The sequence below is a fragment of the Garra rufa genome, chromosome 4 (assembly GCF_049309525.1).
Source record: "Garra rufa chromosome 4, GarRuf1.0, whole genome shotgun sequence".
Lineage (NCBI taxonomy): Eukaryota > Metazoa > Chordata > Actinopteri > Cypriniformes > Cyprinidae > Garra > Garra rufa.
The window spans coordinates 14,436,898-14,458,439 of record NC_133364.1 but is presented as its reverse complement, the minus strand read 5'-3'; the positions used below and the strand labels follow the sequence as shown (position 1 = coordinate 14,458,439).

The window sequence follows — 21,542 nt, the reverse complement described above, 5'->3', positions numbered from 1 at the left end:
AAATGTTTTATGGCTTTATATTATATTACATCTTGTCAAATTATGTATAGACACATTACATTAAATTTTACATTTTTAATTATTTGGTTTCCATGCAACAGAAGTGTTATTTTATTATTTTATATGTATAATAAATATAAATAATATTTTATATATATTTATTGTATATTGTTAAATGTTGTATAGACACAGTATATTTAAATTAATAAGTCATAATTATAAAAAAGAAATAAATATAAATTAATTATTTTATTTTATTTAAAAAATATATTATATTATACCTTTCTTTTTTATTAAATATAAATAATATTTTATAATTATATATTATATATTGTTAAATGTTGTATAGATACAGTACATTTAAAATAATACATTTTAATTTTCCATACAGCATGTTATTAATTTACATCTATAATAAATCTAAGTTATATTTTATAAAATATAAAACAAAATTATGAAATATTATTGTAAAATTATTATTTTATTATACTGTTAAATGATGTATAGACACAGAACATTTACATTAATACATTTGAATTATTTCTAATATTTTATTAGTTTATATCTATAATAAATATAAATATTTTATAATTATAAATTGTTTATTATATATTGTTAAATGTTGTATAGACAGTACATTGAAAATAAATTAATGTTTACATCTATAATAAATATAAATCAATTACATTATATACATTTTTTTAAATATTATATATTATATTATATTATAAACGCTAAGGTGAGTAATTGTGAGTTATTTGTGGGTAAACTACTCCTGTCTTTTTAAAAATTAAATATATATAATATTTTAATTATATATTGTATACTATATATTGTTAAATGTATATTATATATTGTTAATTTTCCATACAGCACATTTTTTAAAATGATTTTACATCCATAATAAATATAAATGAATAATATTTGATTAAATATTTAAAAATATTATATTATACCTTTATTTTTTATAAACATAAATAATATTTTATAATTATATATTGTATATTATATATTGTTAAATGTTGTATAGACACAGTACATTTAAAATAATATTTTTTTTTATTTTCCATACAGCATGTTTATTATTTTACATCCATAATAAATATAAATAAACAATATTTTATAAAATATAAAAAATTGTATAAAAATGTATATATTTTATATAATTATATAATATTATATCATATATCATTAATATTAATATATTACATTATATTATATTATATATTGTTAAATGATGTAACAGACGTGTATTATTTTACTATTTTATATCTATAATAAATAGAAATATTTTATAATTTTATATTGTATATTATATAAATGTTAAATGTTGTATAGGCACAGTACATTTGAATTAATAAATCTTTACATCTATAATAAATATAAATCAATTATATTTTATTAAATGTAAAAAATATTATATTATATTATATTATTATATAACATTATATAACATTGAGGTGAGTAATTGTGTTAGTGATTTAGATTTTTGTGTGTGTGTGTGTGTGTGTGTGTGTGTGTGTGTGTGTGTGTGTGTGTGTGTGTGTGTGTGTGTGTGAACTATTCCTTTTTTTTTCTTTTCTTTTTTTTAAGTTTAGGCCACAGAATCAGGTGGGATGGCGAGGGGAGGTGTGCCTGAAGGTGGAGGTGGGAAGAGAGACATTCAAGTGCTGTCTTTGCTCTGTCCTGTTCTAATAGATAGCTTCGTGCTCTGGCAAAAGGTATGCTTAACAGTGCCAGGTGGTGACATCTTAATTTTTCACCGCTGGAAACATGGCGGTGCCCTACTCCCCAACCGCTCCCATGCATTATTCCTGCCTTAAGCACTCATCCTCTGGGGAAGCAGGGAGGGGGAGGGGGTATTGTTTTACAAGGCGCCCAGCTGCGGCCTAGTTGCCTTGCCCTGGGTTCTTTTCAAGGAGTTGTCGTGGGTGACCCCCTCTGGCTGACAGTTATTAATAATAACGCGCAGCGGGGAATAGTTCACCTTGTGGCGATGGAGCGGCCGCTGCTGTTTAGAGGCTCGCTGTGCAGCCTCCAGGGGCATGAATCATACAGGACGCCATGGGGAACAAATAAAACAAACAGCGGCCAAGTGCGTAAAAAGACGTTGAAATTCTTATTTACTAACTTTCTGGGGTCATTATTGTAGTTGTAGTAGATTTATGGTAGCTCATGACTACGTACGGTTATATTTCACAAACTCCCAAGAGCGCACATAGGTGTTTGAAAAGTACTTTTTAAGTTTAAGTGTGCATTATTCTCGTCGATGTGAAGTTTGAAAGCATCCCAATTTTTAAAGGAATAGTATGGAAGCCCGTTTCTGACACAGAATATAATATCAAAAATGTTATTGCGACTTTATCTTACAATGCTGACTTATCGCAGTTCTGAGCGAATTCTCAGAATTACGTGATCCAAACTTGCAATTCTGACTTTTTTTCTCAGAATTGAGTGATATAAACTTCCAATTGCAAGCTATAAAGTCAAAATTGTAAGATATAAAGTCAGAGTTGCGAGATAAAGACCTGCAATTCTGACTTATTTCATCTCACAAATGTGAATTTGTATCTCACAACTGTGACTTTTTACTCACAGTTATAAGGTAAGAACTCATAATTGTACATTATAAAGTCAGAGTTGTGAGATATAAACTCGCAGTCTGTATTATTTAGTAAAAGTTCTAGGATTTGCGTGATATAAACTTGCAGTTGCAAATTATAAAGTCAAAGTTGCAAGATATAAACTCGCAATTCTGACTTTTTTCTCAGAATTGAGGGATTCAAACTTGCAATTGTAAGTTATAAAGTCAAAATTGCAAGATATAAAGTCACAGTTGCAAGAAATAAAGTCAAGTTTGAAGTTTCGAAACAAAAAAAAGCAATTCTAACTTTTTCTCACAAAAACAAGTTTGCATCTCGTAATTTTGACTTTTTTTTCTTGCAATTGTGAGGTATAAAGTCAAAGTTGCGAGATACAGTCACAATTCTTGACTTCTGCATTTTTTTCTTAGAATTGAGTTATATAAACTTGGAAGTTTTAGTTATAAAGTCAGAATTGCGATATAAACTTGCAATTCTGTGAAATAAAGATATAAAGTCAGAATTGCAAGAAATAAAGTCAGAACTGCGAGATATAAACTCACGATTCTAACTTATTTTTTTCTCAGAATTGCGTGATATAAACTCGCAATTGTGAGTTATAAAGTCAGAAATGCGAGATAAAAAGTCAGAATTGCAAGAAATAAAGTCAGAATTGCGAGATATAAACTCACGATTCTGACTTCTGAATTTTTTTTTCTCAGAATCGCGTGTTATAAACTCGCAATTGTGAGTTATAAAGTCAGAAATGCGAGATACAAAGTCAGAATTGCAAGAAATAAAGTCAGAATTGCGAGATATAAACTCACGATTCTGACTTCTGAATTTTTTTTCTCAGAATTGCGTGTTATAAACTCGCAATTGTGAGTTATAAAGTCAGAAATGTGAGATATAAAGTCAGAATTGCAAGAAATAAAGTCAGAGTTTCAAGATAAAAACTTGCAATTCTGTTTTCAATTCTGAGAGAAAAGTCAGAATTGTGAGCTTTTAACTCGCAATTCTGACTTTTTTCTCACAATTGTGAGGTATAAACTCGCAATTGTAAGTAATAAATTCAAAGTTGCAAAATATAAAGTCACATTTCTTGACTTCAGACTTTTTTACTCAGAACTGTGTGATATAAACTTAGTTGTTATGTTTAAAGTCAGAATTGTGAGATATAAACTCACAATTGCAAATTATAGTCAAAGTTGCGAGATATAAACTCATTTCTGACTTCTGATTTTTTCTCAGAACTGCGTGATAGAAACTCGCAATTGTGAGTTGTTATAAAGTTAAAATTCCCACAAATGTGAGTTTGTATCTCGCAATTCCGATTTTATATCTCACAATTGCGAGTTTATATCGTGCAATTCCGAGAAAAAATTTAGAAATCAGAATTGTGACTTTATATCTCTCAACTTGGACTTTATAATTCGCAATTGTAAAGTCCAAAGTCCAATTTTGAGGGGGGAAAAATGTTCTCTGAATTGCTCGTTTATATATCACAATTCTGACTTAAAAACTTGCAATTGCGTGTTATAATGTCAGAATTGCAAGATATAAACTCACAGTTCTAAAAACAAAAGCCGGAATTGTGAGTTTGTATCTCACAATTCTGACTTTATTTCTCAAAATTGCAACTTTGTCTCGTGATTCTGACTTCGGAGCTCGCATTTGCGAGTTTATATCATGCAATTCTGACTTCATTTCTCAGAATTGTAAGATATAAAGTCACAACTGCTAGAAAAAAGTCAGAATTGCTAGTTTGGATCATGCAATTCTGAGAAAAAAAGTTACAATTACCTTTTTTATTTAGTGGCAGAAACGAGCTTCCATAGAATAGTTCCCAAAAATGAATCTGACAGGAACTTTCATGCTTCAAATGGATGCAAAAGTACCAAATCTCAAGTCTTGTTTAATTGTAATTGCATGGTAAAAGTCAACTTGTACAATCTTCTAAATTTCTCCTCATGCTCCACAGATGAAAGCCCATCATTGAGGTATTTTAGAACCAAACAAACTTACTCTTGAGTGACAACAATAACCTGGCCTTCATGAAAACTGGTCATCACAAGGTTTTATTCGCAGTATCAAAGACCGAAGCTCAGCAGAAAGGAACAGAAGACGGTGAGGGGCTGTCTAATGAGACGAGGGGGATAAGGAGGTAAAGTGTCCAGAGCCGCAACACCATTAAAATCTTCACCGGGAAGAAGCCCTTTTGTACACGCTGAGTGCTCTGTTGTAACGAGTGCCGTTGAGACAGAGCGCTATCCGTGGCTGAGAGAAACGGCACACCCGCTGAATCCACACCTCAAGTGCCTGTGATCCCGCAACACTAAGGGCCACTCCTATTGGAGCACCTCTCTACAAGGATTTACCTTCTTCAAGTCATCAATATTTCCTCTTTTGATGTCAGAGTTCATAAGGCCGCACGGCCTTGTTGTCTGAAAACGACAGAGGCGTAAATCAAACTCTCCAGTAAGTACCAACAAAAGTCTGCAATGGTTTTGACATTGAAAGTTGATGTATAAAACTTTTTTGCTAATTGTTTTTAATTATTATGAATGCTGTGACCAGACAAAGTACCTTTTCCCTCAGACATTAATTCAAATTTTAATCAAAAATTTTGATGTTGATTTAAAAAGGTTCACGGAAAATGTTACGCATCAACTTCCCACATAATGGAGAATTGTTTTCCCAGGTAATTGGGCTGTCTAGCTTTTTTAAAGCCATCAACAGATGAACCGGAGATGGAAAAAAACGTGCAAAAACCACAATAAGACTTAAATACAAAAATATACTATAAATATAAAATGTGTTTCACATGACAAGGGCATAATGATAAATGACAAAAAATACTAAGTCTTTCATTAGCTTTGAGAAAAAGCCATTCTTTAACAGACAAACGAGAGGAAAAACAATTACAGCACAGGTGCACCCACAGAAAACAGCTTTATGTAGGGTGCAGAGAGTTTTCAAAAGCCGACCTTGCAAACGCGTCCCCCAGGGCCTAGAAATTTGTCAGCTAGAGATGGCGCTGGCAACAAAAGTAACGCGGGATGCTCATAAAGAGTCTTAATGTTTTAAAACCAAACAACATGCGTTTGAAGCGCTGTGTAGCATTTTAATCACACTGATGTTCAACATCTCAACATGAATGGTAAATTGCTCTTCTGTCAACTGTTTTGTTTTATGTGTGTCATTACAGGATTTTATATTAATAGTGAAAGAACATATTTCACCTCTGTTTAATAGCTGTGATATTGCCGTAGACGAGAATTGGATTGAATTTCAAAACAATATTTAAAATATTACCTGAAAAAGGAAAAGAAAATGCAGACGGAATCACAGAATCCAGTCATAAAAATGGAATTTACTGTATGTCACGGAGTTTGCCAAATTCTTGGAGGAATAAATCAAAAGTAGGAAAGTACACTTAAATCTAAACGTGGACTAGTGTCTGTGGATATTTAGCCACAAAAAAACTTTAAATATGAATCCTGTATGTTATGCGTGTTTCTGTGTGAATGAATGGTGCATATGGACGGTTTCGTTTACTATACACACTGAAGCAGGCATGACGGGTCACTTCATGAGCATTTGACCATTTCTTTCGAGAAAAACTATCGGCATATCATATCCAAACAGAAACTTAAAATCCTTCACAGCAACCCATCAAAATAAAAGTTGGTTTAACTTGAAGAAATTGTGACAAAAATACATGGCTTAATATAATGATAGTACTCCTACTACTAATAAAATCTAGCTATTTAATCAATATTTTTAAGCAATATTTAGCAGAATTTATTTACCAGAAAAAAATAAAATGTCATGTAAATGTAAAAGTCAATTAATTAGAGATGGTTTTGTTTATTAAATTTAACGAAACAACTAAAATGGAATCCATAAAATTGATGGAAAACAAAAATAAAATGTATTTTATAGGACTAAAATTTTTATCTTTGTTAATCTTTTAATGAATTGTTGTTAAATTGTATTAGTTTCATGAATTTAATTAATTAGACATGCTTTTTGGTATGATATAAAACAGAATAAAAATAAAAAAATAAAAAATCAAACAGAAAAAAAACAAAACAAAATTGATCTCATAGAACCCTAAATGTGTAGCTAGCTAAAGTAGTTGCCACTACTTCACCATCTCAATATTTTGGTAAATAAACTTTACTTTTAAACATTACTTCAAGGTCGACAAGCCATTTCAGTTTATTCATTTATCATACTTTGAAACTTCAGCTTTCCAAACATGCTCTACATTTAAATTAAACTAAAGCTGACCTTTTGATAAAGTAGCTAATTCTTTTAAAGCCACCTAAAGGCACAATAACTTTAATATAAAACTCTCAGGTGATTTATTTTTTTATGATCAGAGTGCTGTTTATCTGGCACAAAGACAACATAGATCTCACTTAAGTTTAAACTTGAAGTAAATGTGCAAAAAAACTAATCTAAATAAATGAGTCAAAAACATTGTGACGTACCGCTTACATTTCAAAGATTTTTTTTTTACCGTGAACTGTAATAAATCTGAATTGCCAGCACTATAAATCACTGAAACAAACAGATTAATATCAAAGTTGGTATGTGTGTGTTATAAAAACTAGCAATGTACCATTTTATCTGGCTACCCAGCTACTTATTTAAAAGTTATTAAAAAAAAGCTTCAGTATTTTGTCAAGTACTAAACTACTTTCACAACAGTTACTTCGCAACAGTGATTCTGGCTGTGGAAACACAAAGCGAAATGCTAGCAATGCTCTGTTTTAGCCCTTCGTGTTTGCTTTACCCGAAATCCTGCTTAATGCCCTTCAGAGACAGAGAGCACAGCACTGTTTGTGAACATCTGCACTGGTCATTAGAACAAGAGATGGCCTCAATCTTTCAGCGGGCTTCAAAACGACTGAGGAAAACACAAGACAAACTACACCGGGCCGCACTGCGCTAGTCCCGCCGGAGAGACCGGCCTAACCTTTAACAGACAACACGGCAGCAACTTTGTTACTTTAGTGTCACGTCAGCTTACAATAAATGCGTTTATATTTGAGAATTATCGCTCTTATCGGCTGAGGGCGTAAACTGGAGCACTGGAGAACTAGAGAACTTCTGAACTACGAAGTTATGCATTTCTGACCTTCTGAGGAGAGGGGAAAAATGAGTGTTGCACACCTGCACAGCACCTAAAACATAGATTAAACTAAAACAGCTGATTGGACACAAGTCCACATACAGCGATTTTTCAAAATAATTTGTCTCTGTCTCCTTAGGTGGTGACTCTTTGGACTTCCATGGCACAGACCCAAGTATGAAGCTTCTCATGTTTTCAAGGGCGATAGTAGCCTCCATAGTAAACTTCACTTTGTGCATGGTGGCGAAGAGCAGCGATTGCATCCGAGGTATGCTGTTTTTCTTTTATAAAGTGTGTAAGCCACCTTTAATACTGGTGCTTTATCTTAACACCATCCTTTCGTTCAAAATGTACATCCTGAAATCATCATTTCATCAAGCGACTAGGTAATTATAACTTTATCTGTAAGTGCGCGACCGAAAATGAATCACAAAACCAATTCCGTCGAGCGCAATTTGTCAAAGTTCCTGACTTCAAAGATTACTCACATTTTGTTGACCTACAGATAAACATATGGCACATCCATAAATGCATACAATCTACGGCGTGACTCCAGATGCAAATACTGTATGAAAAAGCCAAAGATACATTTTTATGGTTCATTTCCAAAAGTTTACACAGCACAGGGTAGATGGGGAACCACAAAGTGGCTGCTGAATGAGGGGCGAAAAAGGAAAAAAATACAAGTTATTACAACCAAACCATGCTTTACATGTTGGTTATCTTTCACCGATAGCCAGCTTTCCATAACGGTAATAAATCCAGTCATGTTGACTGCTCTGTGAGTTTGCTTGCATTTACAATCTTAGTAAAACCACTGTAGAGGAAAATTGAAGTTGGATTAGAAAAAAAATGAATGAATAGATAGATAAATAAATAAGTGGTCACCCTGTGCTGTCTTTAAAATGGATGCCTAAAATTTACAGTTTTCCATTAACTGATGCCTAACAGCTTCCCTCTCCCTGCTTGCATCCTGTCTGTAACTACTTTCTGACAGGGTTCATTTTTGCCCGTTTCTCAACTTAAATGTGTCCGTTGCTTTTTTGTCTGCTGCTTTTAACTTTATCGCACCCCGCTATGAAATGTAACCGCTTCGGCATAAACACTGGCACGCCGGTTATTACCTTTATCATCAATAGAGATGTCTGCACGGTATCAAAAGAATCATTTGTTGTTGATACGACAGGCCAATACCATTTACCCATATTTCGAGAGCAATACGAGCATCGAGTCGGGCCTGATAATGTTTTCCATCAATAATTACCTTCTCGATGCTTTGAATATGAATCCACAGATTTCTGCCTCTCCCTTCGACTACAGAAAAAACCCCACATCATATTTGATAATACGTACTAAGGGAGACAGGTCCGGGAAGGCATAAATCTTTTTTTTTCCTTATTTAATTTGTTTTTGTGTGTGTTGCGATAGGGATTATTATTTCTCAGCTGGTGGGATCACATCGCTCATGGTTGTAGACCCCTGAAGAATTCTATTAACCCTGGTTATGTCAGCCTTAATAACATGCCACACTGCTAAACAGGACTGGATTGATTCTGTGCGCACGTGGGGGTGGGGAATCTTGTATAATAAATCCGAGCATAATTTACTCGGAATAAGAACGGGCGAAATAGAACACAGAACAAAGAGGAAGGGATTAAGTCTATCTCTTATCTCAGCGGCACTAACTTAAGAAAATAAATAAGGAAACGATCCAATCGAGGGGAGTGCGTCGGAGCGCTTTGTGGGCCTGCCGATTGATTGGCTCGTCAATGGAGGCTGCTTTTCTTTTGTTGCGTTGCAGATGTGATTTGAGGAACTGGGACCGTGCCACACTCGCCCCTAATTTGCTGCTGGCGAGGAGAGACGTCGAGCTGGAGGCGCGGGAAGACCGCTCATGTGATGGCTAGAATCGAATCAATTCAGTCACCTTGAACTTTGAAGATGAAAGAATCACATGGGCCGCAGTTGGCCTCTCTTTTTCCCTTTCTCAAAGAGATATACACATGCACAAGAACCTTATCGGTTGCATCTGGTACCAGATCCACACGTCTCCTAATGGCATCTATCTCGTCGGCGCCGTTGTTTGAGGCACAAACTTGTGAGCGTCGTCGTGAATGAAGATGCAGTTTAGCAGGGCACAGTCAATGAGGCTTACTGTGAGATGGTAATCTCAGCCTGCCTCTGGCCCTCTGGCGATGCTTTACAGTCGCGTTTCCCCAAAGCCTGCTTGTGTACCGCGCCTAATGGAGACTCTCTCATCGCCCATGCCAAAATTAAATGAACTGTGCCATTTCAAAGCGCCTCCTGCCTACTGTAGCTTCTAGCACGCTCACAAAGCCGTGACTCCCTGGAGCGTCCCGTTGAGCATTTATATCATTTCATATACGTACGTAGCACACATGTGCACGTGGGTTTATTAACACGAGCGTGTGTAACTGATAGGTTGAGACACTAGAAGGGAACAAAATGCTGTGTTGTACAACTAGACAAAAATATGTCTATTTTATAACACATTTATAACACAAAACCAGTCATAAGGGTCAACTTTGAGATTTAATACTAAATAAATAAGCTTTCTGTTGATGTATGGTTTGTTAGGATAGGACAATATTTGGCTGAGATGCAACTATATGAAAATGAATCTGAGGATGCAAACAAATCTAAATATTGAGAAAATCGCCTTTAAAGTTGTCCAAATTTAGTTCTTAGCAATGCATATTACTAATCAAAAATTACGTTTTGATATATTTAAGGTAGGAAATTCACAAACTATTTTCATGGAACATGATCTTAATATCCTAATGATTTTGAGAAAAGAAATATTGATCATTTCGACCCATACAGTGTATTGTTGGCTATTGCTACAAATATGCCAGTGCTGCTTAAGACTGGTTTTGTGGTCCAGTGTCACATATGTAATATCATAACAATGCTAACTAAATGATTTTAATGTATTAATCGTAGAAGATACGTTTTTGGAGATTCTGAGAAGTTTGTGCACTAGTGACGTCATATACACAGAAAATAACATTATTTATATATTACTAATTGTTTATTGTTTTTTTTATATTCCATATGATATATTAATGCTAATTTAATGAGATTTAATTATATATTAAAAATTACAATAATTGTAAATCTATATTTTCATGGACAGGCAGCCCATAAAAAACAAGCTCTAAATTTTTTAGATTTCAATTTGATAGTCATTAATTCCTATGGATGTTTTTTAAAGAATATCATCATTTACTGGTTGCTTTGAGACATTTTAGTGATGCTTTCTTAACCTGGGAAGAACCAGACATATGCATACAAAATGTTATTTTCAAGCTATAAATCTACTTTAAATAATTGAAGTTGATGCAATTGCATCAAAAGTTTACTGCATGTCATGCAAAGTAGCTCAATGCTCATTAAGAGAAAACTACAAGGTTGAGGAATGTTTTTAGGGGTGACCGGATGACAGATATTGGAGTCTATATTTGTCCATACGCCACAAATCCATACTTGCAGACTTGTTGCTTTAAAGCTGATGCATGCTGGGCACACAGATAGAAAAGCGAGAAATTGAGAGGTTGGGTTTCTAAGGAAACCCTTCCATCAGTGAACAAAGGTAAGCTGATTGAACAAGAACCAGGGTGGTCTCTCGCTAAACAATGCCCCTCTATCAAGCCTCAGTGTGTTGATTGGATCCAACAAGTGAATCCATTGAAAACTCACAGAAATGGCAGCAGTTTATAGGCTCATAAAGATCCCCTTTGAGCTCCTTTTCTATTATGGAGAGCAAAGGATATCTAACAGCATGGGAGAACTCTGGGCGTTAAGGGCAGCCATTAAAGCCAGTGTTAACAGCAATATGGCTTTTTGTGGCACTTGTTTTGTTTGGGCTTTGACGCAAGGCCCTTAGGGAGCGTGCTACATCTGTAGTGTCTAGAGTGCGTGTCACGACACAAACGACAAGTTTTTCCTCTTACCGTAGGTAGTCCCTCCGACAGAGGATGAGGTTGGCTTTGGTGTACAGCGTGGAGCCCACCTCGCCGAGTCGGCAGTCGCAGCAGGCGCACTTGAGACAGTCTTCGTGCCAGTACTTGTCCAGGGCCTTCAGCAGGTAGCGGTCCTTGATTTTCCGGTTGCAGCCGGCACAGCCCTTTGGCTTGGTGTCCGGCTGGACGGAGAGCATTTGTATACCTGCGAAGACAGGCGAGAACATGGTGACTTTTGGCAGTCAATCATGTGCTGTGCATTTTAGTCAAGAGATGAACACACACTTTTTGGTCAATGTAGCTAACATCCTCCTCTTCCCCCCACTTTAGGGGTGGGGCCAAAGCTTGCCCCCAGAGCAGGCATTGTGTAGCCCTTTGCAGGGCGTGAAAGGGCTTTGTTGGGTAGAGAGGGAACAATGTGGTCTCATGCTGAAGGCCTGTAATTAGTATTCTCCCTCCATACAGAGGAGAGTAAGCTGTACCCCGCTCCCCCCACACCACCGCTCCGGCCCCTCTTTTTTGTCCCGGCCCAAAAAGTTTTTGTCCTACATTTTTACAAGTACGTTGTCCAGCCACTGAGACAGTCCCCATTTCTCACCTTGTGCAGGAGAAGCTGTCAGAGCCATAGATTCCACCTAATGTATATGCTGCTCTTGGAGGGGGTGAGAGCGCAAGCAGTGAGAAATTGCGAACTTTGAGTGAGAGGGTCACCGAGAGATTTCTCAGCTGTGGTAAATTGAGTGTCTCTGTCTGAATTGAGGACCTCCCTCGGGATAGTTATAATGCGCTCGTCGCCACGATGCGTTGTCCGGGCAATCATGCTGAAATACATTCATAGAGGAATATGAGATTAAAAAGCCTTGTTTGGAAAAGTTTTGTGGTAGATTATTTAAAAATGTAAATATTCGTGTCAATAATGCAATAAAATGCAATGAAAGTGAGCTGAGAAGAAAAAAGAAAGTCGAGGGTGTGCAAAAGATGTTGGAATATATTTTTGGGTGCGCTATCCCTTTAAATAGTCAAGCATGTCAACACATTTGGAGGCCATTAAGACTCTGCCCTACCTAACAGAGAGAGAGTTTGCCGCTTTCTTTTTTTTTAACATGTGGCCTTGACGATAATTACTTTCAAAAATGATTTGCCAAAAGCGTGGCAGTTGGCCCTCACAGAAAATAAACAAGACAGTGCACCAATTAGTAAGTCTGAGGACAGGTGTGAAATTGTTTCAATTCAACTGAGCATTACAATGCAGGGAAAGGAACAGCAGGTAGCCGATCCCTCTAGGGTCATAATTATAGCCTAGAGCAAATATCTGATGCAGTACCATAGGCTTAGACTGTGAACAACTTCTTTCTGCTGTAGGACCATGCTCGTTAAGATGTAGGAACATTCAATGAAAACGAGGCGAGGGATAATGATGATGCCTTCGACCTCGCTGGCGTTTTTATGATGCTTTATTTTGAGTTTATTCAAAGGAGAGGGCTTGATGAGGGGAAAACAGCAAGGAAGCACATCAGACAGGTAGCACCGCCGCACTGTTTGTCCCATTGTGTTTAAGCTGTTGAGCTTTTAATTGGCTGGATTGGATTGTAAGAGCAGCACACGGCTGATTTCCTCTGTTATGCATCCTTGTTCTGTCCCACTCATCCGCACCGTCCAAGCTCGCCTGGTTAACACAACAAAGTCACCGCCTCTCATTACCAAGCCAAAGAAGTTTCGACTCCCCTCGGTCCACAATCACGGTTAGTCCTAAATGAATCGACTGTGGCACAAACTAGCCCTTTTATTCGCAGACTTGGATTCGCAAATTCTGTTGTTGTTTTTTTTTAACGGAAGTGTGGGATGTTCATGCCCTCATTGATTTTCCTATATCAAACAGTGAGCAAAAGATCAGGCCTGGGTAGCCATTTTTTTTAAATACAGAAACCAGTGCACAACTCTAAAAGTGTTTTCTCCATTGCTGTTCTTTGAATCCACAGCACGAGCAATTTAGTCTGATTCTTGAACGCATGACTCTTAACCGGCTTTTTAGTCAGACTCAGAATCATACAGCAAGACCAGTATAGTTCGATTGCATAAAGAATGACTCTTATGAGTCGGTTCTTTTTAGTGAATCAAAAACATACAATGCTGTAGTCCGAATCCCGAACGAATGACTCTTAAGAGTCGGTTCTTTTTAGTGAATCAAACACATGCAGCTCAAATAATGTAAACTGAGTTCTGAAATAATGACTCTTATGAGTCGGTTCTTTTTTAGCGAGTCAAACACTTTTACACCAGTTGGAGGTGTTACAGAGTTATTCTGACGCGTGTTTGAACCGCAAAAATGACTTTTGTAATATTCGACTCGAAATGAACCAACTGTCACTGTATTATGTCGAGACTTTAAACTAATTCAATGTCATACACGTTATGAGTGAGTAGGCCTGTTTTATGAAATAAATGGATGTTTAATGAAAAAGGTCACCAAGTTTTTGTTTAATACTTTTATTTATATAAACAAGACCAATATTAGACCGCATTTAAGCCGCCTCTGAAAAGTCTACGATAAGTCTGTATAGCCTAAATCAATCTGAACACATCTTTTCGAAGAATTGAATTACATTTCTGATTTGTTATATCAGTGCTGATTAAATCTGAAATTATCTTATGGTTTGCCAATAGATTTCTGAGTGCAGTAGGCTAAACGCAGTTTCTCCTGAAATATTTCTTCCTTAGGAGTATGGACCGTTTACGAAACCGAAATCATTACGCGCAATCGAATTCGCAACCAAAATCGTTAAATTCTCACCCCTACACGGCTGGGACATAGGTGTCTTTTTTGTCTTTTCTCGCTCAGCCAGATCTTTCATTATGTCCCGTTCGCATAGTGATACAATGGTCTTTGTGCGCGCTTCACTCGCTATTACTGATGGGGAAATTTTCAGGCGAGACTTGGCAAACACCGGGCGCAAAGTACCAATTTGATTTCACATCACAGCTGCGAGAGCCGGAGATGCTGACATTTCACCCTCTTATCAGTTTAATTACTGTTGCCATGGCAGCGTAGTGCACTGAAAAGGCCAATAAGATTTGCAGCTTGCAAAACGACAAAATGAAACCGTTAACGCGTTAAAAACGGTGATGCGCAAAGACAGATCATATTAAACGCTATTCGGAATTGTCAAAGCAAACCGCGAAAATTCACACGGGGGAAATTAGGAAAAACGCATCGCTTCGGTAAAACGCAGCTATGAGGATAGACAAAACTGCCGCTAGACGCATAGAAACATCCCAAGTACTTAGCCACACATGTAAACACATCACACTCATGTTGATAGGATGCAAAACGCAGCTCTTACCGAAACTTTTCTCCCTTTTCTGCATTGGTTGACCCGCTTCGGCTCCCAGAAACACCATGCAACAAGACGAGGCGCTAGCCAAAGATGCGCGTAAAGTGAGCAGCTGTATGTGGGTGCTTCGCTTTTGTTACAAGTAACAATCCACCTCGCTCCGCCAGAAAAGAGTGAAAACGACGAAAACACCAATCAACAAAACACGGGAGGGAGAAAGAAAGAAAGAGCGAGCCGCTATCGCTCAGCGCCACACGCTGTTAAGACTCCGTTTGTCACAACAGTGCTCGACTATGAAATTAGATCGACCAGCAGCCGTGGCGAGGCAAGTGGCGGCGAACAAATGACAGCGGATGACAAAGGCATATGCTTTACCCCTTCGCGCTCGCCGTAATCTTATAATCCTATCGTGCCTCTCGCAATTCGCCTATTTCAGTGCGCGTACAGTAAAAGGCACCAAGTTGGATGTACACAAAAGACAACATGCAGGAAGCCGCATATGCAAAAACGCGAACACATTTTGTCAAGCATTTACGAACTACATTTGTTCTGATGCATGCCATATTTTTAGAATATAAACACGGATGTTATGTCACAAACACCTCTCTTTGAAGCTTTAGAAACGGTAGTTAGTTACCCGAATTTAGCCTTGTTTTTAAATACACCAACTTTAATGTAAATAAAGTGTGCGTGTTATCATTCTTGTATCCTTATTTACTACGCACATAGCTTGTTTGTTATGCGTTGCAATGTAGTTTCCTAAAGAAACATCTAATGCTCTGCAGTGTGCAGAAATGACAACCTGACTTTGTATTATCAGTTTAGCTATCTGAAATAATTTGAATCACACGCGCAAATTTTGCCTCTACGTGAGGCATGCAAGCCTGAATTTTGTCTTAAACATCAAAGAATACTTAAAGCATCCGCGGTTGATTAAGCAGTTAGTTTCGCAGGGTATTTAGGACCAAAAGAATTAGAGCAAACGCGTTCGGAAAGGACAATTAAAGCACGACTCACTTACCTTCTTGACCAAGTTATGCAGAAGGTTAACTTAGGATAGAGCACCGACTCCAACTCAATATTCCTCGGAGCAAAAGTTCACGAATCTGACATTGCACCGCGGATAAGAGTGATCTTCAGGTTGAAAATAATGAGGTCCACATGGATCATCTACGAGTAGTAGTTCGCACCAAAAGCTACAGGTGTTCTCGTCATGTATTGAGTATTCTGAGAAAGCTCACAACAACTTGCCCATCAGTGAGTGAGGAACGAGGAATAGTGAAGCCTAGCTTTATTATCTTCAAACCCAATCCCTCACCAGTGAGACATTACACGAGGAGGAAAAGGTCATTCGGTTATTACCGACAGCCGGAGTAACGGAGCGCGCTCTCGCTAACACAAACTTAATGCTCACCTCTCTGAGACGTGCGCGCAAACATGCTATGAGCTCTGTACTACACGTTTAGACTCGCTCTCTCTCTCTTTGTTTTAGCAGCTAGGCAACAATTTCGTACTGCTACATAGAACCGGGCTGATTCATAAAACACGTTTGTATGCATACATATGTCTGTCATTTTAGCGACAGGTGTTTGTGTACGTGCATCTGTTTGAATCGTAATTATATTAGTGGGCTACGTCTGAATGCAAGCAAATACACTGGAAAAACTAAGAACAAAAAAAGGCTTTCACACTCTGATGCTTTATATAAGAACCTTAAGTTTTACAAATAACTTTTTATCTATATAACAACGCTTTAAAAGAGTCAGACGTATATCATAAACGTTGTATTTATAACTTAAGACATATAATAAAATAGTACTTGAAAAGGACAAAAAGGTGTTGCTGCAATAGTGTAAGAGTGTAAGAAATGCATACTAGGCTACATTACAGTATATGCATTTGATTAAGTACAGCACCTGTGAGCACATGAGGTGCAGATCAGTTTTTAAATCCAGGAATATTTTGCTCTCATATTAAATTACACACTTAATTCATTCAATATTTAAGTGACGAATTTAGCAATACTTTATAGACTGTTGTTTCACATCAGCCTTAATTGATTTAGAATCATTGATATAATCTAAAACAGTGTTTCCTATTAATTAGGCTCAAGCTGCAAGCAGTAACTGTGTTGCTTTTTAACACATATTGCACTGGATATCATTTAGCTATTTGTGTTATTCACTTACAAGTCAAAAACAAGTAGTGTACTTTGAGCACACATTACGCATTACTTTGTTTTATACTGAAATCTTTTAACCTCTGAAACCTTTTGAGTGCCCTTGGTGCACTTTTAGCTGGGAATCACTGATCTTAGGAGGCAAAATATTTTAGGCTTTAGCACGCTGATTATTCACAGAAAACGAAAACATATAAAAATAAAGAGAAGAGCTGAAAAAGCATGTCTTGCCATCGTGTCATCTAATCTCACATTTCAAATACCCTTTTTAAGACTTTTGCGTGTCTAGCACTTTGTGTGTGATCTCTTGTCTGAAAGCATTATAGTTATTGGTTCTTCTTCTGATGTTTACTAAATCAAGCTGTATTACCCCAGGCCACACAATGATCATTTTCCATTATTGATTATAAACTTTCATGCTTCATGTATATGATTGTCGTGCACCTGCAAAATCAAAGTCCATGAATATCCGAACAAAACTGTGCATGGGTGTGTGTGTGTGTGTGTGTGTGTGTGTGTGTGTGTGTGTGTGTGTGAGAGAGAGAGAGAGAGAGAGTAATAAATTTCACTGTTTTCACAGCTTTCTTCAGTCTGTGTTTCTAAAGCTATTCCTCGCCCATTGGTTACACCTGTTCACTCTAATTAGCACTGCTTGATGCCCATGTTGCCGAGGTAGGATGAATCACAGGCCTTCAGTGCCACCTACCCTCCCTCCCCACACACATACACAGAAAGAGAGAGAGAGAGAAAAGGAAACATAATCACACACTCACTGTAGAGTTTATTTTCTGTCATGGCCCAAAAGTAGTCATTTATCGTCAGCCCAGTTCAGAAGTGACTAAACCGAGAATGTGGAGACGGAGAACTGATGGTAACAGAGTTGGGTAGTGGTAAGATTGTGGCCCCATGCCAATCACTCTTTGCCTAAAATACAGCAGTAATGAGATGGGTCATAAAATGCTCCTCGCTTCCATTATGAGTGATGAGATGCATTAAAGCTGACAGGGTATTACCTGCCAGTAATTAGGTTTTGTCATGGATTGAATTATTTCAAAGCGGGCTATCTTGGTAATCATGCAATTTGCGGGGGAGACGCTTTAAGCTGAGTAAAAGGGTGCGGGAGAGAGAGAGAGAGAGAGAGAGAGAGTAGGGGACGCTGTAACCCCTTCTTCCTTCTCTACCCTCCCGCCACCACTTCATCTCGCGCATTATCACGTCAATTATTCACCGAAGATATCTGAATTATTGGGGGTGATGAGCTAGAGAGTGCCATCATCAGACTGTGCAGCGTGAGGTGAACTCAGCCGTCCGTCACGTTACGTGACGCGACGCTGGCGCGAAACAGTACGCGGGAAGCGCGCGTAGTCTTGGCGAACGGTCGTCGTTAAAATGAAGAGCTGCTTATTATTTCGCCTCACCCCCCCCCCCCCCCCCCCCTCTCTCTCTCTCTCTCTCTCTCTCTCTCTCTCTCTTTCACACACAGACTTGCGATGTAGCGTCAGCAAAGAGAGGGATATCCGACAGACGACCACCCCACTTCATCCGAGCGAGAGGAATGCAGGTTCGTTTTTGTGGTAGAAATGAAAGCGGGAGTTTAATTACCGGGCTTCACAAGGGGAGAAATCTTTTTGCGGGGAGGATTGGAGTAAAGAAAGATATTTCCTGGTACTCTTACCCCGGTTTAAGCCTCCTTTGAGCATCTCCAGCGACCATTCATTTCACGGAAGCTTCAACTTAATCCCAGTTTTAAACCGCTGCTAGTAACGTACAGAGAATCTAATGCTCTCGCACCCACCACAGTCACTCACATTGTAATACCGACTCTAACTCCTTATTTAGGAGAGAAACCGTCAAAGTAGCTGGCAATTATCCCGAGATCCTTTCTCCTAACAACCTTAATTACAACAAAGACCATCACCAATTAGTTCCGGTTTAGGGTCAAATTAAAACACTGTGCGAACAATCGTTTCCAAGCTTCTTAATGAGGCTGCAGATCAGAATATGTTTGAAGAGGGAAAAAAAAAGATCTGATTGAAAGATACTGTACCGAGGAAAAGTTGCCGATTAGGACGGGATGGTAGCTCAAATATAGCCGGTTCCCTTGTCAAGTTCCAGGCGAGCGGGTTAAAAACGCGCAGCCCGCCTCGGTGCAACTCCTCCTCGCTCGCGCTCTAAAAAGATTCCCCTCCTTCTCCCCACGACGGCTGTTTCTTCGCTCGCGGTCTCGTTCCCTCCCTGGCAGCAAAGCAAAACAGACCTGAGCTGGCCCGCACGTCTCCTCGCCTATTTAAGCACCTTCACCAGGTCCCTAGTTAGCAGCACACTCCAGCTCATCCAAGAAGCTGACAAGCACCGTTAGGGAAGGCAGCGCATGTTGCTCTAATGGACCTCATTAAGTTCTACTTACAGATGTTCTCTTAACATAATTGATCTGCAGCGAGTTGAGAGGACGGCAACCTATTCCCTAGCCCCCAATTATGGCCCGGTAATTAGATCCCCAACCTCCAGTTCTCCACATTCACCCTTCTAACATTCCGAAATATCAAAGTATCTCTTTCTCTCAAAGCAAACCCTCCTGCCTCCCCCACCACCTAACCTTCGTGTCTCCACCTCCTTTGCTCCCTCCCCTCCCTAAGACTCCATTCCTCTGACAGTATTGACAGTCAGATCTGCTAACCTTTGTAGTGAAGCCAGACTTAGTAGTGCACTCACTCCAATTGACAGAGCTCAGTCTAGCTTTTTTCCCTCTCGTTTTTTGCGCTCTCTCTCTCTCTGGTTCTCCTTTTCTCTCCCTGCTGAAATACCCAGGGAAAGAGTGAAGGATGGAGCGTGAGACACATGTGGAGGGGGTAGACGGATGGATAAAAACAAGTTTGCACTTTTTGATAAAAGGTTGTAATGATAATATCTGTCAGGGGAAGATCTCTTTTTTTGCACAATGCCTTTTTATCTTTAATAATTCCTCTGATAGTGAACGTGAGCGCAGGAGGGAGAGGCAGGTGGTGTGAACGGTGAGCAGAGATGGCGCAGCGTTTATAATGCCAATCAGAGCCACTCCCTCCACCCGCTTAATTATCCGCCGTGCTAAAACACAGAGCACTTTAGGGAAATGTGAATGTCACGCTTACGCACTTAAAAGACGAGACGGTTTCGTCACACGGGGAGAAGAGGAAGCTGGGGTGGGTGCGCTTGGTGCCAATCACTGGCGTAAATTTTTCTAGATCATGCACAGTTTGTGGTGTAAACGTGACATGAACACGTAGGCAGCAGAGCTTTGCAAAAACACAAACATGGCAATATGTGATTTTTATTTTCTTTTGAAGTCTTACAGGTGTTTGGTTAAAGTTTAAACAGGTCCAATCAGTAAATTTCTCTCCTCAAATTGGACTGTTGCAGGATTCTATATGATGTATAAGCAATGTGCTTTTTGTTGCAGGAATGTTTCAATCCAGTCCTTGATAATAATTAGTATTTATTGCAATTTCAGCCTTAAAAGCACAGTCACATTAGTGAACCTACTGTGAAATTATACAATATAAACCACAGCTCACTACCAAACCAGTCAACTTTGTATTGCTAAACATGGCAAATTTGTACGTTGAAAGTTCAACAAAATCTGGACACGAATGAGACTGGAAGCCAGGTAATTTCCCATTAATTTCCCAATCTCATGGACAAATTAAAAGTGTTACTTTGAGAGTATGTATAATGAAAGGGCTATATTTCATTTCATTAAATATAACGAAAACTTACCTGTGGGAACTTTTTCGCAAGGCACATAATATGTCGCAATAAGTACATATCACTGCGGTTTCCAACAGAAATGTCCTCTAGAGGTGGTAAACCAGCGAGCACTTGTAATCGTTTTTGTACACAGTTATGATTACAGCTCCATATGTTTAGATTTGCGGATGTAACAAGCTTGCTCGGTGGCTCAGCTGACACGGAATTGGACTTTGGGTGCAGAATCCTTGGATACGAATCCCGTGAAAAACATGATTTACGATGTAAGAGCAAAAACGGCATGCTTGCGATTGCGTTTTTACGTCACATTTGGTTTTGTTCATACTATCGGGTAGGTTTAGGCGTAATGCAGATGGTACGTTATTTTAAAACATCACAGAGTATCACAGTTATATTAGAGTTATAGTGTCACTCAAGGAACATTTCAAGTCAGAACTGCGGTGACACCTACAAAACCAACATCACATAAAACATACCATATGTACATTCATCTGTTCTGGGGGAAAAACAAACACTCTTTTAGTGCAACTCAGTGGACATTTCACATCGAATATGCCACGAAACGTACATGGCGCTACG

General features: G+C 38.1%; 1 protein-coding gene across 4 annotated transcripts in view; it reads right to left on the bottom strand.

Moving 5' to 3' along the window:
• The window catches only part of lmo3 (LIM domain only 3), a 55,781-nt gene extending 36,070 nt beyond the window's left edge, over nucleotides 1-19,711 (bottom strand). The window contains exons 1-2 of one of the 4 annotated variants that reach the window (XM_073838164.1): nucleotides 19,267-19,711; nucleotides 11,700-11,913 (exon numbers count right to left, since the gene is read on the bottom strand). In XM_073838164.1, coding sequence (XP_073694265.1) covers nucleotides 11,700-11,905 — 206 coding nt within the window. In that variant the 5' untranslated portion in view covers nucleotides 11,906-11,913; nucleotides 19,267-19,711. Of the gene's footprint in view, nucleotides 1-11,699; nucleotides 11,914-12,306; nucleotides 12,535-15,049; nucleotides 15,391-16,061; nucleotides 16,448-19,266 lie in introns of those variants that run through there. The other 3 variants (XM_073838163.1, XM_073838161.1, XM_073838162.1) reach the window with 3 other exon arrangements.
• Nucleotides 19,712-21,542: the final 1,831 nt, after the last annotated feature.